The sequence below is a fragment of the Drosophila sechellia genome, chromosome X (genome assembly GCF_004382195.2).
Source record: "Drosophila sechellia strain sech25 chromosome X, ASM438219v1, whole genome shotgun sequence".
Taxonomy (NCBI): domain Eukaryota; kingdom Metazoa; phylum Arthropoda; class Insecta; order Diptera; family Drosophilidae; genus Drosophila; species Drosophila sechellia.
The window spans coordinates 10,659,720-10,685,955 of record NC_045954.1 but is presented as its reverse complement, the minus strand read 5'-3'; the positions used below and the strand labels follow the sequence as shown (position 1 = coordinate 10,685,955).

At 45.2% G+C, this 26,236-nt stretch overlaps 4 protein-coding genes across 8 annotated transcripts; 3 read left to right on the top strand and 1 right to left on the bottom strand.

The window, feature by feature from the left end:
• Positions 1 to 2,549: 2,549 nt before the first annotated feature.
• Positions 2,550 to 3,665, bottom strand: LOC6617603 (cilia- and flagella-associated protein 410). Of its 2 annotated transcripts, none has more exons than XM_032725173.1 (2): positions 3,527 to 3,665; positions 2,550 to 3,471 (listed from the first exon to the last, which is right to left on the bottom strand). In XM_032725173.1, the coding sequence occupies exons 1-2, from the start codon at positions 3,643 to 3,645 to the stop codon at positions 2,685 to 2,687; spliced, it is 906 nt and encodes a 301-aa protein (XP_032581064.1). In that variant the 5' UTR covers positions 3,646 to 3,665; the 3' UTR covers positions 2,550 to 2,684. The 2 variants fall into 2 exon arrangements, with proteins under 2 accessions (XP_032581064.1, XP_002041916.2); XM_002041880.2 differs by having other exon boundaries at positions 3,532 to 3,665.
• A 65-nt stretch (positions 3,666 to 3,730) lies between these two features.
• LOC6617602 (microtubule-associated protein RP/EB family member 1) lies at positions 3,731 to 4,836 on the top strand. The gene is made up of 2 exons (XM_002041879.2): positions 3,731 to 3,954; positions 4,017 to 4,836. Exon 2 carries the CDS (start codon positions 4,062 to 4,064, stop codon positions 4,611 to 4,613), a length of 552 nt encoding a protein of 183 aa, XP_002041915.1. The 5' UTR covers positions 3,731 to 3,954; positions 4,017 to 4,061; the 3' UTR covers positions 4,614 to 4,836.
• A 279-nt stretch (positions 4,837 to 5,115) lies between these two features.
• Positions 5,116 to 9,647, top strand: LOC6617601 (putative ATP-dependent RNA helicase DHX57). Its single transcript, XM_032725172.1, has 6 exons — positions 5,116 to 5,245; positions 5,312 to 6,093; positions 6,165 to 7,451; positions 7,517 to 8,478; positions 8,539 to 8,740; positions 8,800 to 9,647. The coding sequence occupies exons 1-6, from the start codon at positions 5,178 to 5,180 to the stop codon at positions 9,363 to 9,365; spliced, it is 3,867 nt and encodes a 1,288-aa protein (XP_032581063.1). The 5' UTR covers positions 5,116 to 5,177; the 3' UTR covers positions 9,366 to 9,647.
• Positions 9,648 to 13,196: 3,549 nt separating this feature from the next.
• Positions 13,197 to 26,067, top strand: LOC6617600 (open rectifier potassium channel protein 1). 4 transcript variants are annotated; one of them, XM_032725296.1, is made up of 8 exons: positions 13,197 to 13,784; positions 18,160 to 18,323; positions 21,580 to 21,878; positions 21,941 to 22,192; positions 22,260 to 22,363; positions 22,484 to 22,631; positions 23,176 to 23,248; positions 23,558 to 26,067. In XM_032725296.1, the coding sequence occupies exons 2-8, from the start codon at positions 18,182 to 18,184 to the stop codon at positions 25,597 to 25,599; spliced, it is 3,060 nt and encodes a 1,019-aa protein (XP_032581187.1). In that variant the 5' UTR covers positions 13,197 to 13,784; positions 18,160 to 18,181; the 3' UTR covers positions 25,600 to 26,067. The 4 variants fall into 4 exon arrangements, with proteins under 4 accessions (XP_032581187.1, XP_032581186.1, XP_032581184.1 ...); XM_032725295.1 differs by lacking the exon at positions 22,484 to 22,631 and having other exon boundaries at positions 23,539 to 26,067; XM_032725293.1 differs by lacking the exon at positions 23,176 to 23,248 and having other exon boundaries at positions 13,199 to 13,784; positions 23,539 to 26,067.
• The last annotated feature ends 169 nt before the right edge of the window (positions 26,068 to 26,236 follow it).

The window sequence follows — 26,236 nt, the reverse complement described above, 5'->3', positions numbered from 1 at the left end:
GAAAGATACATATCTCCGCACGAATGGAAGTCGAAAGAATATTTGCTTACTAGGAAAATTATTTGCCTGAAAGGATTTGCAAGCATGTTGTAAGATATTTATTATGATATTTTGAAATTTTATTATGTGCTTTTAGTTTTTACGTATCGTAAACAATATCTCAACTGTTTTTAATGTTCATAATGATGTAAGACCCTATTGCCCATTTGGAAGTTCCCGAATCCTAATTAAATTTCTATAGGCTGCTTAAAAAGGGTCATTACATGGGGTGTTAGCAAGACAATCGACCATCAAGTGATCCGATTTGGATCTTTTCCATGGGATCGCGTTGCAAGTGCCCTCGAGAGTGCTCGCTGTACATGCATAAGTATATGGTGTATATAGGAAAGAGTTCCACGTACTTGCTGTACTAACCTCATCCCCGTATAAAACAGACTCATTACCCCGGCGAATAGGACGGTGATGTGATGATGTTCATGGCTCCGATGGTGATGATGATGATGAGGATGATGATGACAGGGGCTTCTTCGGATTTTTTACGTCGATGTAGAGTGAGGTGGGAGGGGTAGGGGAAGTGGAAGGTGTTCAGATCGTGTGTTTTTATTCCGGGCAAAACTTATTACTAAGTAGGAGCAGATCGCGAGCAAACTGAATGAATGGAAAATTGTGGGAACAATGGAACGTTTGCCGAGCGTGAGAAATTGCCACCGCCGACGCGTCAGTGGCGGCTGCTGCTGCTTCTTCTTCATCATCTTCTCCGGTGGTGGTGCCAGTGGTGCTAGTGGTGCTGGTGGTGCTTTAAGCCCAGAGATCTTGAAGTATGGAACTGGAAGCTCCATGGCTGTTTAGCACACAATGCCGCCATAAAAGGTCGCCGGTGTTTCCGAGACTCGGAAAACTCCCAGGCCAGCAACGCCATCTATCCATATGTATTTACTATATGTACTAGCATCGCGGATTCCATGGAAGTTGCGCAGATCTTATGCCAAATTGCCGTCTTTAAGTTGACTAATTTTCATTTTGGGCCGCTGCATTTTCCACTTGCCATCTGACATTTTCATAGGCGAAGCCCTTCAGATATGCGCATAATTCGAATGCGATTTCAAGTGAACTGATGTACATACATACATATGTATGTATGCATGAATTTTCCCCGTCGACCCGCGATTTTCATGTTTTCAAGGCGATGCCAAGCGATTTGACGATGGGTCGCGCGGTTCAATGTCTCCGCATTTCCATGTCTCCATGTGCGTGACTCGGCACTTTTGGTTGGGGGTCAACTGGCGGGAAGATCATGGCTTTAATGCCACTGACTGGGCAATTATGCAGTTGCAGTGCACAAGATACTTTGCCATTTTAAATCGATGGGAAAGCCGCTTATAGAAATTAACAAGTCTAGGAATGTTCTATGATTTTAACAGGTTTCGAAGTTACAAAAGATAAGAACAATTATTATTGGAATAGTTTTTTTCTGCTTTAGTTTATATCGCAGCTTAATACCCAATTAAATTGAATACATAAAAACCCAACCATTTCCGAAACATGGCTAACAAAATTCGCTGAACTCGCTCACTTTTGGCGCACTTCAAAGCGACTAAGTGAAAACGTGAAACGAGATCATTAAGTGAGTTCCCCTTAAATGGAGGCCATAAAAATGTTGTCGGCAGAACCGAAAAATGTAGATGTAAGAATTGTCATTAGACGGAAATCGTTTACACTGTCTTGGCTTAGATCTCGGCTTCAGGCCTAAATGAACACTGAAAGAAATTGGCAGGAAATTGAAAGTGCAATGGCAGCAAATGTGTGTGCTTTTAATAAATTGCAAATATTATAAAGTATATATTGAAATCATTATTTATTTTCCCATCACTTAACTTTCTAATTGGTTGAAAACCAATGATTAATATCATTACTCATCATAATTCCTTGGAATGTATTAATTATTCAACAACTTCTTTTTTTTGGCCCGTCCCGCATCAAATTCACCTAACTGGCTTTTAATTGTTCGAGACGGTGGACAGGAGGAGGAGTGGCGTCTGTTTCCCTATCATTTCCAGGTCTCACATGTCTCCTGGTGTCGGTGACAAAAAACAAACAAACAAAGCAGCTAAGAAAGCAAGAAACAAACCTAGGATTTGCCATTCCGATGTGGCATGTAACTCAATTTACGACTGGCAAGAGTCGCCCTTTGTTGTAAGCCGGAAAAGTCGCTGTGTTTACCTGATGGCCATCATGATCGCTATCATGATCACGGTCTGAAATTTCCTGGTAGCTGCAAACCCAAACTCATCTGGCCAAAGACGACACGAGCTCAGCTGGCGATAGTGATTACCGAGCCAAATGACGAGTGCATCATTCCATGGACTTCCTACTTTAAATATTGAAATTAATCAAAGGTTGAGTATTGCTTTAAAATCGAAATATGCCAACTAACTATACATAATGCGAATGTAGTAGATCGGTAAATTAGAATGACTTTTTTATGATCTATTGGCAAAATCCGAATAGCTGTCCTAAATAGATGGCAAACGCATTTTATCATTTAAATGTACAATGTCTATCCGGATATACCGGATATATATTGGATATATATTTCATATACTGGTTATATTTTGGATCTGTAGTCAATAATCATCAGGGAGAGTTACCTGATAGAGCTACGTTATAAAAATGAATTTTGAAAATCAATCAACAAGTCGGTTGACCTGTTCGTGGATGGCAAGGACTAGAGTCTCCAGTTGGGATGCGTCCATATCTCGGATGAGGAACAAAGCGGCCGACAAACGGTTACTGTGCCCCTTCAGAGATGTGCAATTAGCGGAATTAGCGGCATGGAATTTTAACCCAGAGGATACATTGGGCATCAGATAGTCGGGTGGGGCCATCGCATCTTGACGTCGCGAATTGAGCATCTCGTTAAGGTTTTTGGCAATCCTAGTTGTAATCCGATCGCACTGTTCGATCATATCACGATATGCCATGTTTTTGGGAGTGCAATTGCGCGAATTCAAAGCAGGATCAAGGATCCCACTGCGTACCTCCGAAAGGCACTCGTCCCGCAAAGCGGCTTCCAGCTCCTCTTCGTCAACATCTACGTCGTCCAGCTTCTTCAAATTCGGCAGTATTCGTAGCACAGATGCCCGATACTTGGAGCCAGCGGCATTAGAGCACGGATTGTCCAGCAGCCAGAGGGATGTTAGGGATTTGGCATTGGCCAGGTATTTCAGCTCATCAAAGCTTGCTATCTCGCTCTCGCGCAAGTACAGCTCCTTCAGTCGAGTGAAATTCACCAGGCTTTTTAAAGTTGTGATCTTGTTCATGCTGAGCGCAAGGACCTCTATGTACGGCATCTTGAGGCAAAGAGTGATGTCGCAGCCAGAGAAATTGAACTTCAAGACCATGGCATAGTCCCTGCACCTGGACATGTTTTCCACAATGTGCTCTGTTAGTTTCTTCTCCATTTTCATCGAGCTATGAGTATGAGTAGTGTTAAAATTTGTATAGAAAAATTTCCATAAAAATTTACTGTACAAAATCAGTGCGATTTCCGATGTTCTCGTGAACCGAGTATGGAGCGTACTGACGATGTGTGTCGACCCTCGCCTTCAAATAAGGATTACACATTTTGCAAGGTTTACTTTTCATAAAAAAAAAAACAAATTTCTCTTCAAATCATAAGTAGGCGTAGACTTAAGATTCTCTACTTAGCCAAGAATATTTCTCATTTTCTCATTCGTTCGAAGCACTCGGTTTAGTACGGACTGATACTAATTCACTGGCATTTTCATTTTTCGATATTTACATATCTTAGAAGAATTTGTAACATTTTCAAAAAACTGTTCTCGTACAAATCGAAATCAAGCGGCGTGTACTAATATTTCCTCGTTAGAAACACAAACTCGGTTCGCTGCGGGCAGAAAGTACACATCCAAAAAAACTTGTATCAAATTTTCAGTAAGATCTACAAAAGATTACTCAAAACAAAAAAAAAACTAAATCATTTTATGTTTATGTAGAGATTCGTATTGAATTGTCCGAAAATCAATATTCCAAACGCCGAGATGACCACTTTGCAAAGAGCATCCGTGATATGCTCCTGCGTTATTCGCAAGTGGGTGAATGAATCGCTGAAGACGAACATCCAGCTCATCGAGGAATTGGCATCCGGAGCCGTCTACTGTCAGTTTATCGACATGGTCTTCGAGGGAGTGATGCCACTTGAGAAGGTCGTCTTCGCGACTAACCGATTGGTCGATTTTAGGAGGAACTTTAAAATACTAAGGAAATGTCTTGATGAACTACAAATTCCGCTGATGGTGCCCATCGAAAAACTCATTAAGCGTGACTTCGAAGCCAATCTATATTTCGCCGCATGCTTTTACAGTGTATTCAAGGATTTGATAGCCATCCGCCAGGAACGGGTGGAGAACTACAACCCACTGGCCGCCCGTAAATACCAAAAGTTCTCCATGGAACCACCCACCTATGTCTCCCAAGGAACTGATGTCCAGAATCCCGATGAGCTTGATCCCCTCGTAAGGAATATCGGGGTGCAAGTGTATATGTATAAGCAGAAGAATGTGGAAACCAAACCCCTGAAGACTGACGTCTAAATCTAGGAGAACCAATGAACTTTATTTAATTTCTGCCCCTTTCCAAATCCTTTCGGGAGCTCTTGCGTTCTTCTACACTCATTGGTGCCGGTCGATTTCGGCTAACAAGCAGTAAATGGGTCCGAATTTGTTGAGTCTATTTATACTAAGTAGCTTATATTCAAAATAACATTGAATCTCACGGTCTATCAATAAATTTCTTCAGTTGATGATACCGATAATATATCGAGCTCGATTCATTTACTGGTCACACTTTCGCGCCATTTGGTATCGGAGGTGCAAATTTAGCTATTCTGTCGCCAGATGCTATCTATAGCAGCTGTCTTGCATTGACATCAAGTGCTGATATGAGTTATATATTTGAGGTTACAAATAAGGTTTGTTTCTACTAGGAATCTATGTTCTTCAATGTCCTTAATATATATTAGCTATATACTAGAAAATAAACATTAGCTATTTCAAACATATGACCTAGCTACATTTTCAAAGCTAGACTGCACAGCACTGCCGGGCGTTTGTTGTGAAATTTACTTACCTGACTTACATTGTCGCTTGCTAGTGGCCATGGACGAATCCTCGAGACAGCACATGGAGGACTGCTTCCTACGCAGTCCCAGCGACATCCGCACCACGTGAGTACGCCGCTAGTCTACCAGAGAAGGTCATCTTAACTTACTTTCCCATTCCCTGGCCAAAAGCAACGTGCCCGCGGTGCCGAAATCGCAGGCGGCTGACAACAAGTCCCGGAAAACGGAGCTTCACGTCCTTCGGCTCAACGATGAGTCCCGCCAGATGACCATGGACACGCTTCGCCAAATCCACGGACCGGAATTCCAGTTGGACGACATCAGCAAGTATAAGGATCGTGCACGCGGAGGTCACGGCGTGAAGCACTCCTACTGGCAGGATCGCGGCACCCTGGTGGTGCAGAGTGTCCAGGGCGTGAGCTCAACGCGTGGCAACGACAGTGATGGTGATCGCCTGCGCCGATATGCCTTGGCCAAACTGGAGAACTACGGCTTTCAGGCTGTCCACTGCCTGGAGGCTTATGAGCACTGCTCCGGCGACACGGAAGCCGCTCTACTGCTGCTCTACCGTCGCTATATGAGAATTCCCGATGAGGAGCAACTGACTCTCGAGCCACCTAGCGAGCAAGAAATACTGGACATGCGCGCCGACGAGAAGGAGGCCCTGGAGTCCATTTACGATAAGGCGTACGAGGAGCGCGAGGCAAATCGCGTGTGGAACCTCAAGTTTCGCATCGACCATCTGTTGGCCCACAGTCCGTCGGAGGTGCGAAAGGCCAGGGAGGCGGTCCTGGCAGCAGCTGCTGCTGCTGCCCAGGCGGCGCTCGACAAGAAGAAAAAGCCTCCGCTACGTTGTCGCAATTTCGATCGTGACGGCACCTGCAAGTACGGTCCCAAATGCCGGTTCGCTCACTTGCCGCAACAACCTACGGAATCGGACACGACCAAAAAGGGTAAGTGCTGTGGTAAGGCTTATTATTAACTTTACCTCACTGAATAGCTCATTGTATACGTATTCCTTTAGATAGCGTTGACGAGAACGATAACGAGCTGTGGTTTCACGTGGAAGTGCGCTTTCCGCCAGGCAGTCGCTATCCATATGAGGCGCCCTTCATCTACCTGAAAACCACCTGCCACGACATACCGCACGAGCTGCGCCTCCGGTATGCCCGCCATCTGTACAAGGAGGCCAGAGAGATATGCCGGGATGGCATTCCCTGTGTGTACAGCATATGCGACCTGCTGCAGTCCAATGAACAGCTGGCCGGACGACTGGACACGTCTGCTTTTCCCTCGCCCAAGCGATCACTCTTCTACGATGAGCCGGAAGGCGGTGGAGTGAATTCGGATGCCGAGCATCATCAGGCACCGAAGCCATCGCACTACGCACGTGGTCAAACGTCGCGAAATGATGGAGGCCACCAGCGAAACGTGGAAGCGCAGACGAGAGAGAACCGCCGCCTGTTGCAACAGTTTGTGGAGCGACGAAAGGAAGAACGCTACCAGAAGATCATTGATGGCCGAAAACAGCTGCCCGCCTTCGCTGAAATTGAACGTATTCTGGCGCTAATAGAGAGTTCGCCGGTGGTGGTAATATCTGGTGAAACGGGCTGCGGCAAGAGTACCCAAGTGCCGCAGTTCATTTTGGACAATTGGTTCTTCCGCGCACTTCAACTGCCAGCAAAGGATAACTTGCCCCACGTGGAAATCATCTGCACGCAACCGCGACGACTCTCAGCCATCGGAGTGGCGGAGCGAGTGGCTGCCGAGCGTCTGGATCGCATTGGTCAGCTGGTGGGCTACCAGATCCGACTGGAAAACAAGGTGTCGCAAAGCACGCGACTCAGTTTCTGCACCACGGGCATCTTGTTGCGGCGACTGGCCTCGGATCCGCTACTAGGAGGCGTTACCCACGTCATAGTGGACGAAGTACACGAGCGATCCGAGGAGTCCGATTTCCTACTGCTAATTCTCAAGAATCTGCTGCGAGAGCGCAAGGATCTGAAAGTTATTCTCATGTCTGCCACGCTCAATGCCGCCCTCTTTTCGGATTATTTTAGCGGAGCTCCCGTGCTAGATATTCCTGGTCGAACGTTTCCAGTCCAGCAGCTCTTTTTGGAGGATATCCTGGAGATGAGCGACTTCGTTATGGAATACGACACTAAGTACTGCCGCAAGCTTAAGAAGCAGGAGCAGGAAATACTGGAGCGTGAGCTGGAGTACGCTGATGTGCAGGCTTCGGGAGAAGCGCCAGGCAAAAAGGTCAAGGACGAAAAGCTAACTCTGGCCGAGACTTATCAGCGATACACGGGTAAGTGACTGCATACGACCACATGAATTCAAGTGCTTATCGTTTCTCTGTGATATTCCCCTTAGAATATAGCAAGCCCACGTGCAAGAGTATTTACCTGATGGAGCCCATGACTATCAATCCAGAACTGATCGAATCCGTACTGAAATACATTGTCGAAGGTTCTCACGATTGGCCGCGCGAAGGAACCATCCTCATCTTCCTGCCTGGTTTCGGGGAAATTCAATCCGTGCACGATTCCTTGCTGGACAATGCACTCTTTTCCCCACGCGCCGGCAAATTCATCCTGGTGCCATTGCACTCGGCCCTTTCTGGCGAGGATCAGGCGCTAGTCTTTAAAAAGGCCCCACCCGGTAAGCGAAAGATCGTGTTGAGCACAAACATAGCTGAGACCTCGGTGACCATCGACGACTGTGTGTTCGTGGTGGACTGCGGCCTGATGAAGGAGAAGTGTTTCGACTCAAACCGCAACATGGAGTCACTGGACCTGGTCTGGGTGTCTCGTGCCAATGCAAAGCAGCGCAAGGGTCGTGCCGGTCGTGTGATGCCGGGTGTGTGCATCCACCTGTACACCAGCTACCGCTATCAATACCACATTCTGGCCCAACCGGTGCCAGAGATCCAGCGAGTGCCACTCGAGCAAATTGTGCTGCGCATCAAGACGCTGCAAACGTTCGCCTCACGCAACACGCTCTCTGTTCTCCTGGAGACACTGGAGGCGCCAACAGAGGACAGTGTACTCGGTGCATTGACACGATTGAGGGATGTGGGCGCGCTCGATGCAGAGGATCAATTGACCCCGTTGGGTCATCATTTGGCAGCCCTACCCGTGGACGTGCGCATAGGCAAGCTGATGCTGTATGGAGCGATCTTCCAGTGTCTGGACAGCGTGCTGACCATCGCCGCCTGCCTGAGCAACAAGTCGCCCTTCGTAAGTCCGCTCAACAAACGCACGGAGGCGAACAAGTGCAAACGGATGTTCGCACTTGGCAACAGCGATCACCTGACCGTCCTGAATGCATATAGGGTAAGTTAACCTCTCACAATAATATGGGACATGCAATTATGTATACTTAACATTAAACAGAAATGGCTGGATGTTGCGCGCAGGGGAAACTATGCAGCCAGCAGAAACTACGCCAGTGAGCACTTTCTGTCGCTGAACACACTTGAGACGATAGCTGACCTCAAGTACCAATACCTGGAGCTACTCGTTTCCATTGGCTTTGTGCCGATCAATGTGCCGCGTAGGCGCAAGAATGCCTGCGACAATATACTGACACTAACTGGTATGGCAAATAAAACGAAATGGAATGGTTTAAGATCAATGCATTGGCATCCTTTGCAGGTGTGGAGCAGAACCACAATGGTGATAACAACAGGCTGCTGACCTCGCTCCTCTGCGCCGCCCTCTACCCAAACATCGTGAAGATTATGACGCCGGATCGCGTCTACATCCAAACAGCTGGTGGTGCTGTGCCGCGCGAGCCGAGCCACCACGATTTGCGTTTCAAGACGCGCGGCGATGGTTACGTGAAGATTCATCCGTCGTCGGTTAACTCGCAGGTGTCCGTCTTTCAGGCGCCGTTCCTCGTCTTCCAGGAGAAGGTGCGCACGAGCGCCATCTACATCCGCGACTGTTCGATGCTGCCGCTCATCGCCATGGTCCTGTTTGCCGGCAGCGATTTTAAGGTGGAGCTACACGATGGGGACTTCCTCTTTCTGCTGGAGAGCGGTTGGATTATATTGAAGGCCCACGATCTGGAGACTGCTGAGATGGTGCAGTGCCTGCGGGCGGAGATGATCAAGCTGCTCGAGGAGAAGATTCGCGATCCGTGCCTTAATCTGCTGCACCATAAAAACGGTTGCCGTATGATCGCCAACATCGTTCACTTGATTAGTAAAAACAGCTGAGAAGCCACTTATTTCACAAGCATCCAAATCGTTTGTAACTTTTGTGTTATAGCTGTTATAGCAAATCTTTCAAAAACAAAAATCCTGTAATATATAAACGCCAAACGTGGCTTTAAACATGGAGGAATGGATTTTACAATAGGTTTCCCATCTAGAAAGATATACATTGAGTATAGATATTGTTGTTTTGTGTAGTTAGAAAACGCAAATGCTGTGCAATGCATCGAAATTACTTGTATGTATTCCCTCACGCCTCAATAAACGATCATTATTTATAACATGTCTGCTAAAGCCTTCATATTATTTGCTCTCAATCAATTTGGCAGTCGTATCATTAATTGATTGATAAGTATACTATATATTCCAATAATGACTCAAGTAAAAGAATTCCGAAGAAGCAAGTTGATAGATACACCGCAGCTCTCGAAGGAGTTTCTCAATACCATCCATCAATCATGCAGATGATTGATTGATTCAACCGGAAGGGCGCCCAAATCATCACCAGGTGTCAAACGCAAATCGATCATTACTTTTGGGTTGTCCACGCCATAAAACGGCGGCATCCAAGACGATAATTTTTGGAGAACCGGGGGCCTGCCTGGTGCCCCATCAATTACAATTCGTTTGAATTTATTTAAATACACTCGGATTTGTGGCGGCCACTTTGGGAAGACGACAGGTGAAATACCGGGGCGGTTCCGTCGATACATCAAAGCTGGTTAGCATTTCGTGGCTGCAGCGTAATTAATTAATTATGCTTATCAACATCGGCTAATGCAGCTCGTACGTATGAATCAGTTGCCAATTTAAATAGGGTTTACGATTCCGATTCCGATTCCGACTCAACCTTGAGTTATTTCTCTCTTTCGACTTTGGCCCACTGTGTGGAATCTCTGGGCTTCTGTAACGAAAACTCGCACTTTTCGCGCTGAGGCAGCTTATCTTTTCAATTAAAGGCTTCAGCGATGGAGCACAAATGGGATCTTTTAGCACCTCGTTGAGTTATATTTGCCCGATCTGATTTGAGGAGCAAACCGGGCATCCATCGCAGGGAGTGGATGCGGAGCTGGTCAAATACGATCGATGACGTGGGAAAGACGAGAAATAGCCCAATATAGAAAATATATACGCATGTCTTCCGGGGATTGCGTATGAAGAAGAACCCTCGAAGAAATGCACAAATACGTATTATTGACTAATTATTTCGTAGAATACCTTATGGTATCATCACGCTGCTTATCGTTTCCTATTAAATGATAACAATCTTTTTATGAATTATATCTTATGTTATATCACAAATAATAACGATTTTTTATTGGTTCATTAAACCTTTTGAGCTTATTTATTAATTCACTTACTCGTCATTTCACAAGACAAAATCCTAGGAGTCATGGTCCCCGCATTGTTCTACATTTTAATCTGAAAACCGTAGATCACCGATGATCGTGAGTTGTGATTTTTACGAGCACAGTGGGCTGCGCCGACTCACAGTGGGCCTAAAAACATAAATGGAAGAGAAATTATATTTGAAACAGATATTTTTTAACACTCTTGATTGTATAACACTGAGTTCTCCCAACGAAATGGTATTAAAAACGTGGATTTTTTGAGATTTGAAAACTTGCAAATAGAATTTCTTGCAGTGCAGGGCTTTCGGGTTTCGGAGAAGATTCCCATTCTCATATCCAGTGCAAAGCACTTGTTATCAACACTATCATTGTCCCCGACGATCCGTAGGCCCCCGGGCACCGGCCATCTCCATCTCCGCGCTCTCTTGAGCTTTCTCCGCTCTTTCGCAGTCGCCAAATCCGAATCGATCTGGGGGAGACTGCAAAAAAAAAATGTGGAGCGCGAGCAAAAAAAAAAGGGGCGAAAAAAACGAGGCGATAACTCAATTCTGATCGTCAAGTGTCAAGCGGTTTGAGTTGCACTTACATGGATGGCTCTCACATCTTGAGTTCCCTTCGATTCGACTCCCCAGGTATACCACGTGCACAGTGGGCCACAAGATCCTTTCTGCACTCTTTTTTAATATACGGAACAGCTTATATTTATTATTAAGCCATTATTAAAACTAATTGTCTGTTAACTATGTGTTCATAGAAGAATAATCATATTGCTTATAAGATCTTCGATCTCTTTCGTAAGCACCTTGAAGTCAAAGAACACCCCAAAACCCTATGTTTAACACTCAAGTGATCTTGAACATGGTATTACGGAACATATCTATGGGTACCTAGAAATCAAATTCCCTTTAACCATCAATGCCGATCGACGGGGGTTCTTCTTTATTGACAATGGCATTGACAGTGAATGCTTTCCACGATGGCAGAATCAGGTGGTTTGAGCCCCCAAGATCAAGGTGGGATGATGGTGGGTAGTAACGTGCTACCAGGTGATTGTTTTGGTGGCTCGCTGGTTCAGCGGGTGGGTGTGGATCGGTCTATTGGGGTGGCTCGTCTGCCGTTTAACGATTTAAGTTTGCGCTCGGCTAGTGCCCGTCGTAAAGCACTAAAATCCGTAGACAAATTATTTACGTTGGTTGCGATTGTGATTGTGGTCGCTTCGGTTGTTTCTTTTTTTTTTTTTTTTTTTTTGACAACGCACGTTTAGGTGTGTTTTTTTGGGCTTGACGGTTCGTCGGTGGGCGTGGCGGTGGCGCCGTGGGTAAGGTTTTTATGCGCCCACCTTGGGTGGGGAATCTGGCCCATGCTCCGTAGATTCTAAAAAAGGTCGCTGGCCAAGCTGATCCGCAAAAACAGAGCACACAGTGGGTCGTGATAAGTAATGCTCGCATCCGAACCGCACAATACGATAAGAAATAGAGTGTCTTTGATCTAGACATCTAGCTTTCATGGAATCGAAGCAATACAACTACGATTTAGTTAGTTTTCAATATATAAATATCCTTCCTATCTAAGTATCTGTCCTATTTAACCTTAGCTTTAACCATTTATAAACAATAAACGTTTTCCTTAAAATCAAACCATAACTTATTTGCAATAAAGATTACTGTAACAAGAAATACCCAATGAGTGCACATTTTCTTAACCGTAGATATCTTTTACTAAATTGGGTTGTATAAAATCGAGTTTTTGACGTTAATTAAATGGGCATGTCAGGGCCGAATTTTATGGCTTATAGGAAATGTTGTTGAAATGTTATCAATTGGATTGGATATTTTTATTGTAATATTCAATGATTCATGGGGTGGAATAGGGAGCTCAGAAAGTTTTATAGAAATATATAATAATTTTTTATAATTTTTTATTATTATATGAAGTTTAATATGATATCATTTTCATTAAGATCTTAAGATGTGTGGTTCAATCCTGGCGACAATTTGCTCCACTGTACTAACCCCATATTCCGTTGGTTACTACACAGTATCTCTTTTTTGCGACGATCGATTTTGGTTGGTTGGAGGGGGGTGGGGGTGTTGGGTGGACGGGGAGGGGGAGGTTGGGGGCAGGCAGTTAGTGGGCTGAGCACTGCTGGCAAAATTCGTAGTTGCCGTTCGTCGATCGGCATTTCAACTTGATTTAGTTTAGTTCAGTTCCGTTTAGTTAGTTCAGAGCTGGGGGTGGGGCTCCCCCACCCGCACACTCGAAAAAAAAGCCACTCACACACCTCTTTGAGTGATTCCGAACTGTCTTCTTGTTCTTGTTTTCAGGAGCGAAGAGCTCAAAGTGAGTGAGCACTGGATTAGAGATCACACGTACAGTGCACACAACCCCATACATAGACATCTATAAGTGAACTAACTCACCGATCGGCAGTTAAAGGAGCTGGTTGAATTGTATTAATACCGCTTGTTCGCTCGCAGTGCGGTTTTGAGCTCTTCGCTCTGATTTCTTTTCATATTTTACGTACCGCACTCGGAGAGCTCGTTTTGAAAACCAATTGGTAGCAACGTAACGGTGAAGCTCCTTACGGGAAAACGGGAAACGGGCGGAGGGAGAAGGCGACTTAAAATTTAAAGCTCGGCTGGAAATTGTCGAAAACGAAACGGAAAAGCGAAAAAGAAACCGAAATAGCGGTTAGCGGGCAGCGACGTCGACGCCTACGCCTACGCCGGCAGAGACTGGAAACCGACGTGAGCTTGGAGCAGAGCGTTCCATTTAAATCAGAACGGTTACGGGAATCGAGAAGCGACGGAGCGATCGTCACCGTTAACAAAAAGTGTCAACCTTCCATTTTTCACATCAAATTCAGCGTGCACCGGTAACGGTAACGGTCCTGCGACGCGATCGACGAGAGTGTTTATTTTTTTTTCGCTCAGTCTTCCAGTGTTTCGCGGTTCTCTTTTGTTCCAAAAGAAAAAAAAAGTAATAAGTTAAAACTACACACAACACAGCGAAAGGCGAAAGCCAACGGTTCCTGCGAGTGTTTATTTTTTTTTTTCAACAATTTTTAAACGTGGGTATCCTGAAAGTGAAGCTTAAACTTAAGAGGATCGGAACGGAAAACGGAAAAATTGCAAATAAATGAAAAACAAGGAATACCAGAAGGAATTCAATTTGAAATCAGTGCACTTGTTAACAACACACATTATCGCCAAACCCCGCCAACCTAAAAATCTCTCCCATCCGTGTGACTGTCATTATTTTTTGGTGTTGTTCCCGTGGTCACCTTGCACGGCGTTATCTGAGTGGGCCACGAAGAGAGGAGCAAGAGCGCGATCCATTGCACGCCCGGAATCGAAACGATTACATATAGTGCACAGGTTAGAGTTCTTCTGGGCCCAATCTAAACGATCGGATTCGCATGTGCGCTCCACTTCAGACGCGCTGTCTACACTCGCGGAAATAGTCCATGTGCATCTCTTAAAAACTTAAGTTCGTTTTCACATTTATACAAATAGTCTTTTCTTACATATAATAAAACTTAGCAAAACTCCATGATACTATCACACAAGAACCTTTAATGACATTAATCTTAAACATTCTGATTAACTCGGATAGGTTTTGTTTTTTAGAGTGCTTTGTCAAAATCCGGTAAATCAATCAGTGCCGCACCTCCGAAACGGTATCTGTAGTATAAATGCATTTAATTAACGAAATTGTTTCACAGTGCAAAAGTGTTTGCTTAACTGTTGTTACCATATGCAAAAACGTTTACGTACGCCCGCTACGAATGTACCGTTAGCAGTAGTCAGCGCAAATAACGGCAACCAGTTATGTATCTTTTATCGATCAGTCGATTGGCAGAGGGCTCAAGAAGTCGAATGAGTCTGGCGATTGCACTTAGGCCAACATCATCCATCATGGGGCATTTGGTTATAAGCAAATATGGCCCAAACTATAGATCCGCTCGGTTCGTCAATCAGTTAAACTGAACTTGGTAGTAACTCAGTTAACTCGTTTGCTGGATAAAGGCCAATCGGCAATACGTGTGACGTACAGACTTACAGTCGATCTTCCATAATGGAAAAACGATTAGGAATGGTATTAAACACTGGATCCATATTAGGCTTTTCTTAGTCAAATATTACCAAGCTTAAATGTAATGTTTAAAATCAAATGTTTAGAATCAAAGAAAGTCATTATTATAGTTTCAAGATTTGCAAGCTGAAAATTGAGAATTCTATCCAATCTTTTATCCAGCTATGGACACATGACTGTCGTCTTTAATTGCCGTGTTTAGCCCGGGTCTCTGACGTAGTCTTATCACAGGAAGGAAAACCAGAAGCACCAACCAAGACGATGACGGGACTGACAGAAGAAACGAGACATTGATAGATCGCAATTCAATTAATCATCTTGCCGCGCCGGCTTGTAAAACAATGTCATCATTAGCACCCAATAGGCTCATCAGGCCCGCCTGGTATTTCCACCCAGATTTTTCAGACTCCGGACACAATGCTTGCGATTCTTGCGACTCTTTCGCCACCCCTCGCCCCAGATTTTCTCTCATCTTTCTCCGGGGAGAATTGAGTATTGAGAATGGAAAATTGGAAAAGAAAAAATAAAAACGAAAGAAAAGCACAGAACGGCTTTTGACGCTTGACGACTTTTGCGATTATTTACTAAACGTGTTCATTTTGCAGTTGCTGCTATTTATTATTGATTATACGACTATTTAGCGTCGGTATATGTAAATATTTTGTTATTTATTAATTTTGTTTCACATAATATACGACCGTAGTCCGTACGACTTCCCCGCCAATTCTGCACGTAACACGGGCTTCTCAGTTCTCAATTCTCCGTTCTCGATTCTGAATTTTCAATTCTCTGGGGATGCACGTGAGGATCAACTGATTAACGAATTGTGACCCTGGATCGTTTGGTGATTTATCGATCCTTCGACGATCTCTCCAAAAAATAACCTACGATCACCATGAACTGGAGTATGTGGGCTATCAATTAGTAAATGCTTTTATTGTCATATTAAATGTTCTGTTGTCTACACCACTTGACGTCAAACATTGACTTAATTCATTTACATGATCATCGAATGTTTATCAGGGTTTTATTTGGGTTCGTCTTGGGTTCGGTTCGATAAAGAGTGGCTCCATTTTATGGCTTTACGACGGTTGTCTGTGGGTGGGTGGGTGTTTGTCTGCGAAATTTCCACAGGTCTCGTGAAAGTTATGAGCAAGCCTATACACTTTTGGGATTAATATTAACTTCCCTCCATATTGGTTTTTTTTTTTTTAAATAACGATCCTAATTTACAGATAACCCGATTCGATTATCAGTCATTTCCGCAAACTTTTTGGCAGAATTTTCCACTCCAAAAGAATTCCAAGGGGACAAGCCCAAAAAAACGAAAAAAAAAAAAAAAAAAAAAAAACAAAAAGGGAAGAAAAAAAAACGCGTCATCGAAATGTTTGTTAGGAATAAATAAATACATAAAAAAAAGGAAACATCATCATCGCCAGCCAGTCAGTGCTCGAGGAATTTATTTTTTATTTTATTATTAACAAATTATTGTAGTCGCCGTAGTTGCTTTTTAGTTGCCAGCGGGACAACAGGCAATAGCCATCGTGCCGCGAAACAAAACAAAAAAAATAAAACACAAGACTACTCCATAGATAATTTAATAGAAATTATACAGTAAGAAGCGATAATAATAATTAAAACCGTTGCAGAACAAAAGGCAGCGTAGCGTAGAATCGTAGAATCGTTATCAGCGATCACTTGACTTGAACAACGGGAATAAACAATTCGAATTGTCCCAATGTAATCAAGCGTGTAATGAGAAGACTTTACCGATACGCGGAGATAGTAGATCAGCGTTCAAAATAGAACCCATAAAACCCATAGAACCAACCCACTAAGGTATCGAAAAAGCAAAGCAACTGAAGAGAAGCAAGTAGCTCGATTAGTTGATTCACGTGAATTGGCGGGGGATTCCACGCGCGTAAAGTCCACAGGAACTACCCCAACATGAACTCATTAGGGCGAACACGCTGGCAATCCCATCTTTATCTTTATGATATTGTAAGGAGCCACAAATCTGCACCCGCCCCATTGATGATGATGACTTGAGCGGCCGCCAAAGCGTTTATCTTTATGATATTAACTAAGAACTTTCACCATCAATTGCCAATTAGCCAGCAATCACCATCACCATATCTTTATGATGGCTTAAGACTTGCAATCCATGGACATAAATAGTATTTATCAGGTGATACAAACAGGTACTTTCACAACGCTCTTCAGCTACGAGTATGACAGGCTCTTTGGGTGACTAAAACTCCGCAGCATTTATCTTTATGGCCTGTCCGTCCGTCCGTTTCTCCAAGAAATTCTAATCATTGCAACTCTAATGAGTACAACTTTTGACACCTGATGATTTTGAGTTTGCATTTGGGTATTCGGGCTTGTCAACTTCGCTCTGTGTTTTGCATTCGCGATCGCTAATTGGCAGCCAAGTGCGGTCGGTCGATTCACATGGCGAGTTTTTAGGTTGACACAACACCCAAACACCCACAGCAGCAGCCCACCCTCCTCCTCAATAGCCCTGGCCCCCTTTGTGATCCCCAGACATTCGCACACACTATATTTTCGTAGATAAGAGCCACACCAAGATGGGGACCTGAACTGCTGGGAGGGCAACGTCTGCGACGGTCGCTAATCGTTAGCGGACTACTTTGCACCGCTAGAAATCGTGGAAAATTAGCGGTAATGCCCTGTTCTGCCCCGAGCGATATGATTAGAAGTGTAAATAGGTGTAAGCCTCGGAGGCTCGATGACGTCGCCAACCTGGCGATGGCAACTCCCGAAACGATCCATCGATGACGATCGTTCGGCTAAGGAGGCCACTCTTGATACGAGCTGCGCGTGGTTTTGGCCAAGGAATGCGGCCAGTGGGAATCGATCAACTGCAACGAACACGGCGGTACTGTACTCCACCATAGGGTTAAGCTATCCTAGAATAATAGTTTAGATGGGGCTTTATGATGGCACTTTCTTGAGATGGCTAACACACATAGATACATTTGTATGTTAGATGGATTGCCTTGGGGATAACGCATAAGACCCACAAGTTTGGGCGGAGGGCATGGAACCGTATAGTCCGGTATCTCTGCTCTCTCCTATCGTGCACATATAGACAACAGCTGGAGCGACTGGCCAGCACTTGGACAATCGCAATCAAGCTTCGATTAGCGGCGATACAACCATAAATAACGACAGACAACACAAGAGCGGCGCGATCACACCGAAACCCCCACTGATCCACTGATATACCGATTTGAAAACCACTTACCATTCCGATCCGATCCGATCCGATTGTGATTCCTTTAGTGCCAAACTGTAATCTTGAGCTGCATTCGCTGTCCTTTCAGGTAGTGCGACAATCCGTCGAGCATGTCGCCGAATCGATGGATCCTGCTGCTCATCTTCTACATATCCTACCTGATGTTCGGTGCGGCAATCTATTACCATATTGAGCACGGCGAGGAGAAGATATCGCGCGGCGAGCAGCGCAAGGCGCAAATTGCAATCAACGGTGGGTGAGCTACCAAAGAAACCAAACTACTCCCACATCCCCTAGTCCATATAGTCATAATTAGCCGCGTGATCCGCACCGGACGATCCATGAGCATGTGATCCCGACGCCGTCGAACCCAACTAAATAGCCGCCCACGACTTTGATAGAAAGTCTAGCGCCATGTCCGAATCTTTTCAAGCTTTGACACCCACTTGTTGAGGTTTTCTCGACGCGTGGTTCACTTTCAGCATAGCTTAGAGCCTAAACAGGAATATTCCAATGGGTTGTAGCCAGAATTCTAGGATATTAGAATAGAGAAAGTTCCAAATGGGTTCTTTAGGCATAAACTCGAAACTAATCTGGAGTATGTAGCGCAAAAAAGTCCCCCTATTAAAGATATACATATCATATATACATACAAACATATATATCTGGATACGTATTTTATTTTTGGCAAAACGTGCGTAAATGTGGGAGCAAAGTGTGAGGTTTACGACTCGACAAGTCTGCGGCAATCACAGGGTCTGTTTGCCTTATAGACAACGCGTCCTCTATATTCGATCTGTGTGGATATATAGAGTAAGTATCGAGGTGTGAGAGCGATTATATCTACGCTAAATCAAGCTAAATCGGCAGTCTCGGATGTATTTATTTTAATGCCTCTTCAATTGCAATAAATCCGGATTTAAATAGCACATAAAATGTGCTAATTATGCAAATAAATAACCCATAAACGCTCTAATTAGTAACCATCGACCCAAGACGTGTGTGGATCGTAACGGATTGAATCCGATCGTCGTGCCCAACGCTCAACTCTGGTCAACCTAGGTCGCTCTGGTTGAATGTGTCATGTCGTTCGATGGTCAATCGATGGGTTATGAGTTAGGCCCGGTTAATTCCCTAGATTCCCTCCGTTTGTTATGCATATGTAAGCAGGCAAAGGCAGTGGACAAAGCCACCATAATCACTCCTTAGCACTTCAATTGGCTATGGGCTATGGGCTATGGGCGATGACCACAACCGTGTGCCGATGACTTTCAAGTGTCCACAAACACGGTGAGATTAGGTTTTGAGCTGTTGACACCTGATAAGGTGACCGGGCCAAATGACACGGCCAAGGGATCTTCCACGAACAGAATTCCCAGGAATGTGAGTGATCATTAGTGATTCGGAATGTGGGGTATATTACTTTAAAAATTCGCTTAGAAGATATAAATGATTTTCTTCATTTTGAAAAAGACTTGAATCTTTAGGCATTGATCACTGCTTCTTAGTTAGCATTAACTAAATTAATAACTTGATATGAGGGGTATTAAAATGAATAATTGATTTAAATAGCTTAGGCTTTATATTCGCAAAGACTTGTCGCAAATATAAAGCGAAGTCAGCACGATATTATAATGCAAGGTCTATTTTAAAGCGATGAGTTAACTTAAGGACAGGAAGTGCGAATTATGGACATTAAATATTTAGAGTGGCATATTAATTAGTGGGGCTTTCATTAGGTATTATAAAAAAAAAGTATTAAAAAATAGGTAGCAGTACCTCTTCAGATGATTTTTCGATCTCGAAAAGAGTGGGAACCCAGCTGCATCTGCATCCACTGACCTCGACCTCAGATGGTTTGATGCACTGCGCCGCTTGGGAGAGCTTTAATTGAATTAATTTATCAATTTGTTTGCCACAAACTTTTCCGAGCCGCACTCAATCATCAAGATAATCAGTGTAAGCCAGAGAGGCGAGTCGAGAGGACTTGCAAGAATTCGAGATAATGATCGACTTCTATGAACAAATTGCCCGCAATCAAGTTCCACAAAGGCGATTAAATTGTGACCGTTCGTCTGTGTGGCATATACCCACTATATGGCGGATATATAGTTAGTTGTTGTAGCTGTTAATCTCTGAATTGCCCCCAATTGTGTCCCGTTGTGATCAGAGATCAGCGATGAGAGATGCCAGATGCCAGATGCGAGATGAGATGGGATGACACCCAGATGACTGCAAGTCCCTTTGTTGGTGGCCACTTGCCTCCAGAGTCCCCGGACGCATTTATTGAATTATGCAATTCGTTAAAAGATTACGAGGGGTAACTCAAAAATTGCTTGCATTTGCACGAGGCTCAGGGTTTTATTGAATGATTGCACTTGCATTCGGGCAATCTGCCGAATAGTAGAATGCTCTCTCGAGACTCGAGTCCGATAAACTTGGCCATAAAGGTTAGACAGCCGATCATGAAAATCTCAACTGACAGGTTGATAAGGAACAACGATGAAGGATCAGCAGTGATTAGGGAGCATCCGTTCCGGTTGGAACGGTTCTAGACATCAATCAATCTGGGAATTAATCAATTAGCATAATGGCCATTCAATGACCGGGCTCAAACAAGTGATAGATTGCAAGCCAAACTTGATAATCTCTATCTATTCATAGATTGTGTAATCGGTTTTGATTCAGTTATATCAGAGCTATTTGATAATCGCGAATACTTGAAGATTGTATATTGGCAAACTAGGGGGTTTATTGACTCAGTTTCAATTGATTACTTCCCATAGTTAATACAATCACTTCGGAATCATTGCATAATCTGATATCGTTCAATGTCTCGTCGTTTAATTAATTCCCAGAAGTCAAATCCGATCGAAAAAGCTCCACTTCTTACAACTGACCTACAGCAAGATTCGCTAAACTCATTTTCCGGCCACGATCTCAATTTATGTGCCCGATGAATATCTTTCAATGAAACCGACTGGTGTCGTTCATCCAGCGCATTTCAATTACCCGGAGCCACATCGTCCGGGTCAGGAACGTGGTGATCGCCTATGGCGATCCGTACACTGCGAGAAAAACAATGTTATGCAAGGTTTTCCAATTTGGAATGTTTTAAAACGCTGCATAAATACAATAATCACATTATTAGCGATGTCTATAGCACAGTTTTCAGCAGCTTTATTTAATTCAATCACCATTCAATCAAATCCGAGCGGCAATTTTTTCAAGTGTAATAAATATCACGATGGGGGAATCTTTTTTAGGGTTAGCCACTCAGTGACAATCGGCGATCGCCGGATTCGTAACGGGTTTCTTTTGTGCCCATTGTTTTTGGCATCGGGAAGCGGAAGGTCAGCGCTCGGTGGCACATTCACTTCCGGATCGGATTCGGTTAGACACGTGAACCACAATGGCGGAGAGCAATTAAAATTAATTTGATTTCACGCTCAATCGGGCATGAAAGTGCACTAATTCCATGCTATCCCCCTATTCATTTTCGCTGCAGAGTATCTGCTGGAGGAGCTGGGCGACAAGAATACAACCACCCAGGATGAGATTCTTCAACGGATCTCGGATTACTGTGACAAACCGGTTACATTGCCGCCGACATATGATGATACGCCCTACACGTGGACCTTCTACCATGCCTTCTTCTTTGCGTTCACCGTGTGCTCCACGGTGGGATATGGCAACATATCGCCCACCACCTTCGCCGGACGGATGATCATGATTGCGTACTCGGTGATTGGCATCCCCGTCAATGGAATCCTCTTTGCCGGCCTGGGCGAATACTTTGGACGTACTGTGAGTGGGGAAATATAATTCAAGATGTCACCATAAATCATATATATTCGATTCCTTACCAGTTTGAAGCGATCTACAGACGCTACAAAAAGTACAAGATGTCCACGGACATGCACTATGTTCCGCCGCAGCTGGGCTTGATCACCACGGTGGTGATTGCCCTGATTCCGGGAATAGCTCTCTTCCTGCTGCTGCCTTCGTGGGTGTTCACCTACTTCGAGAACTGGCCCTATTCCATCTCGCTGTACTACAGCTATGTGACCACCACAACGATAGGATTTGGTGACTATGTGCCCACATTTGGATCCAACCAGGTGAGTTGCCCTCAAATATAAATTCCTGACTCCATATGACTATAGTATATATTGCATGTGCCAATAGCCCAAGGAGTTCGGCGGCTGGTTCGTGGTCTATCAGATCTTTGTGATCGTTTGGTTCATCTTCTCCCTGGGATACCTGGTGATGATCATGACATTTATCACTCGGTAAGTGTTGGGCTGCATCAATATCCATTGCATGTCCTACGTTTCGTGTCTTTTGCATGATCCTAACCATCGAACAATAATCAACATCATTTAACATTCGCGCATTCGGCATGAAAACAGGGGCCTCCAGAGCAAGAAGCTGGCGTACCTGGAGCAGCAGTTGTCGTCCAACCTGAAGGCCACCCAGAATCGCATTTGGTCTGGTGTCACCAAGGATGTGGGCTATCTCCGGAGAATGCTCAACGAGCTGTACATCCTTAAAGTGAAGGTAAACGATTCCCGTCATCCATGGACATCTCACAAATGGGCTAGCACTCAGTGTTCCAAAATGGGATTGCACTTTAACTTGGGAATTTTAAAATAATATTAGTAGTTTAATTAAGTATTAATTCATTTCATACTTTATAATAGTTATCCAGGGTAATATAACCAAATTCTTATACCTAAAAATTTGACAAGTTTTCACAAATAACGAATTAATAACCATTAGCTAAAAAACATTGCTAACAAGCTAAATATATAAACGGGAAATTTAATATAAAGATTAAGGATGATTACAATATAACTGGGCAACGACATTAACTATACTATTATTAACTATATAAAATATTCCTTGATATGATTATGCACTCGTGTCCAATTGTGCACCTCCAAAAGGGCTAACTAACCATTGATCTTGCAGAGAGATTTTCGCTGGGAGTACCTTCAATGTTTCGTGTCCGACTAAGCGGTATCCTCGTATCCACGTTGCAATTAGCCAGTATTCTTAGACGTAATCCAAGATCTTAAATAGCCGCTGTTCTCCGTTCTAGTTTTGTCGAAAGGGAAATAGAAAGAAGCCGAAGAATAAGGCTAAGACTGAGCAGAAAAAGAGGAGCAGCCGATGTAAGTAATATAAGCAGAGATTTCCAATGGACCCACATCGAGTTTATATAGACAGTGCTAGCCCAAATCAGTCCGACAATCGGATGATTAACTACTGCCCACGATACAAAGGTCGAACACTAATCCAAACTATTCTCTTTACATGTACAACACCAACTCCACATTCGACACTCTTTGGAACTCCAAATATGACTCCCAAACTTCAACACACTTGGACTGGAAATCTAAACTCTTACTATTGACTATACTTATATGAACCCGAATTTGTTTTATCGTATTAATCGTATCAGCCTGTGTACACCGATGTAGATATTGCCTACACACTGCCACGTTCCAGTTCGTGTCCGGATCTGAGCATGTACCGCGTGGAACCGGCTCCCATTCCCAGCCGGAAGAGGGCATTCTCCGTGTGCGCCGACATGGTTGCCGCCCAAAGGGAGGCGGGCATGGTGCACGCCAATTCCGATACAGAGCTGAGCAAACTGGATCGCGAGAAGACGTTCGAGACGGCGGAGGCTTACCGCCAGACCACCGATTTGCTGGCCAAGGTGGTCAGCGCACTGGCCACGGTGAAGCCACCGCCGGCGGAGCAGGAGGATGCGGCGCTCTATGGTGGCTATCATGGATTCTCCGACTCCCAGATCCTGGCCAGCGAATGGTCGTTCTCGACGGTCAACGAGTTCACATCACCGCGACGTCCAAGAGCACGTGCCTGCTCCGATTTCAATCTGGAGGCACCTCGCTGGCAGAGCGAGAGGCCACTGCGTTCGAGCCACAACGAATGGACTTGGAGCGGCGACAACCAGCAGATCCAGGAGGCATTCAACCAGCGCTACAAGGGACAACAGCGTGCCAACGGAGCAGCCAACTCGACCATGGTCCATCTGGAGCCGGATACTTTGGAGGAGCAGCTGAAGAAACAATCACCGGGTGCCGGTCGCGTCAAGAAGTTCTCCATGCCGGATGGCTTGCGTCGCTTGTTTCCCTTCCAGAAGAAGCGCCCCTCGCAGGATTTGGAACGCAAGTTGTCCGTGGTCTCGGTACCCGAGGGTGTCATCTCGCAGCAAGCCAGATCCCCGCTGGAGTACTACAGCAACACCGTCACGGCAGCCTCCAGTCAATTCTATTTGCGCAACGGACGCGGTCCTCCACCGCCCTTCGAATCGAATGGCAGCTTGGCCAGCGGCGGCGGCGGGCTAACGAACATGGGCTTCCAGATGGAGGATGGAGCCACCCCGCCATCGGCATTGAGCGGTGGAGCCTATCAACGCAAGGCGGCTGCTGGCAAGCGCCGACGCGAGAGCATCTATACCCAGAATCAAGCCCCATCCGCTCGCCGGGGCAGCATGTATCCGCCCACCGCCCACGCCTTGGCCCAGATGCAGATGCGACGCGGCAGCTTGGCCACCAGTGGCTCTGGATCGGCAGCCATGGCGGCAGTGGCCGCGCGTCGCGGCAGCCTCTTCCCAGCCACAGCATCGGCATCGTCGCTGGCCTCTGCTCCGCGTCGTAGCAGCATATTCTCGGTTACCTCCGAGAAGGATATGAATGTGCTGGAACAGACGACCATTGCGGATCTGATTCGTGCGCTGGAGGTGGTGCACACCCATGCCGTGCTTGATGAACAGCAACAGGCGGCAGCGGCTGGAGGAGCTGCCGGCGGAGGCGGAGTATCGAGAGGTAGCCGCAAGCAGCGCAAGATGGGCAATGCTGGACTGGAGCCACCGCAGCTGCCGCCGATCCTGTCGCTCTTTGCTGGCGATCAAACGAGGACACTGCAGACGGCGGCTGCCAATCGGCTGTATGCGCGTCGCTCCACTATTGTGGGCATATCGCCTACTGGAGGAGCAGCCACCGCACCGGCAGCCAGATCCCTGCTGGAACCGCCTCCCAGTTACACAGAGAGAGCCGCAAATCAAAGCCAAATAACAGCCGGTCCATCGAATGCGTCAACTGTTCAAAGCAAGTTCCGTCGTCGCTTCAGCGTGCGACCGACTGCTCTGCAGATTCCACCGGGACAGGCGCCGCCACCAGGTGCCAGTTTGATGGAGCAGTCCTCGCAGACGGCGCTCCAGCGACGCCTCTCGCTGCGACCCTCGCCATTGGCCCGCGAACTGTCGCCCACGTCGCCGCCCGGCGGAAGTGGAAGCGCCTTGCCAGCGGGGGCCATTGACGAGTCCGGTGGAACGTCCGCCCAACGGCTGCTACCCTTGCCCGCCGGAACCAGACCCAGCACCAGCAGCACTCACTCGCCGCTCTCGAGGATCGTGCAGATTTCGCAGGCGCAACGCAAGAGCAGCATGCACAGTGCAGCGGGCACGGGATCAAGTGGTGCCCCCGGCGAGAAGTAGTTAGTTTTCCTTGTCCGTAAGATGTATTACCAACTCGTATATGTCCACGTCCAGCGGAATTGCTTTGCCAATTTCACAGCATGTATGCCACATAGTCGATAAGGCTGCCAAAAGTCCTTAGTTGTTATGCTAATGTTATCCTTAAACCTATTTACATACGTATATCCAGTTATCCTAGTTGTATGTATTGTTAAAACTATCTCTCTCTCTCTACTGTTATCCTGTATTTATACCCATATTATCTATTCCCTAATCTATATATCTATATAAATATATATATTCTTCTATGTTTATTGCTAAGAAGGCGCTTATATGAACAAAACGATCCGCATGTTTTCAATCATTCAATTGGGACCGACAAAGGATCTCGAATTGTATGTAGTTTCATTTACCTGTTAGAGTGACTTCATTCCCCAAAACATTCCATATGCTGTTAAATAATAAAGATATTCTGCAATAATGCGTATATTTCTAATTGGTTGATTTAATTGAAATAGCATATTACTCATCGTTGAATTGGTCAGAAGGAATAACCCAGTGAGCTGTTTTGAATTTCAAACGCCATTTCATTTTTACTCAAACAGCTTTGACATTTTCACGTAATTTATTTACGTATCAAGTTCAAATCACGCGCTCA

What these genes read in the sequence shown, in the direction of transcription:
- LOC6617600 (XM_032725296.1), top strand. Translation starts at nt 18,182, where the DNA reads ATGTCGCCGAATCGATGGATCCTGCTGCTCATCTTCTACATATCCTAC. An exon ending in CCACATTTGGATCCAACCAG is followed by an intron (nt 22,193 to 22,259) that starts GTGAGTTGCCCT and finishes ATGTGCCAATAG; the next exon opens with CCCAAGGAGTTCGGCGGCTG. An exon ending in ATCATGACATTTATCACTCG is followed by an intron (nt 22,364 to 22,483) that starts GTAAGTGTTGGG and finishes GCATGAAAACAG; the next exon opens with GGGCCTCCAGAGCAAGAAGC.
- LOC6617601 (XM_032725172.1), top strand. Translation starts at nt 5,178, where the DNA reads ATGGACGAATCCTCGAGACAGCACATGGAGGACTGCTTCCTACGCAGT. An exon ending in GACTTATCAGCGATACACGG is followed by an intron (nt 7,452 to 7,516) that starts GTAAGTGACTGC and finishes TATTCCCCTTAG; the next exon opens with AATATAGCAAGCCCACGTGC. An exon ending in CAATATACTGACACTAACTG is followed by an intron (nt 8,741 to 8,799) that starts GTATGGCAAATA and finishes CATCCTTTGCAG; the next exon opens with GTGTGGAGCAGAACCACAAT.
- LOC6617603 (XM_032725173.1), bottom strand. Translation starts at nt 3,645, where the DNA reads ATGAAAAGTAAACCTTGCAAAATGTGTAATCCTTATTTGAAGGCGAGG. An exon ending in AATCGCACTGATTTTGTACA is followed by an intron (nt 3,472 to 3,526) that starts GTAAATTTTTAT and finishes TCATACTCATAG; the next exon opens with CTCGATGAAAATGGAGAAGA.
- LOC6617602 (XM_002041879.2), top strand. Translation starts at nt 4,062, where the DNA reads ATGACCACTTTGCAAAGAGCATCCGTGATATGCTCCTGCGTTATTCGC.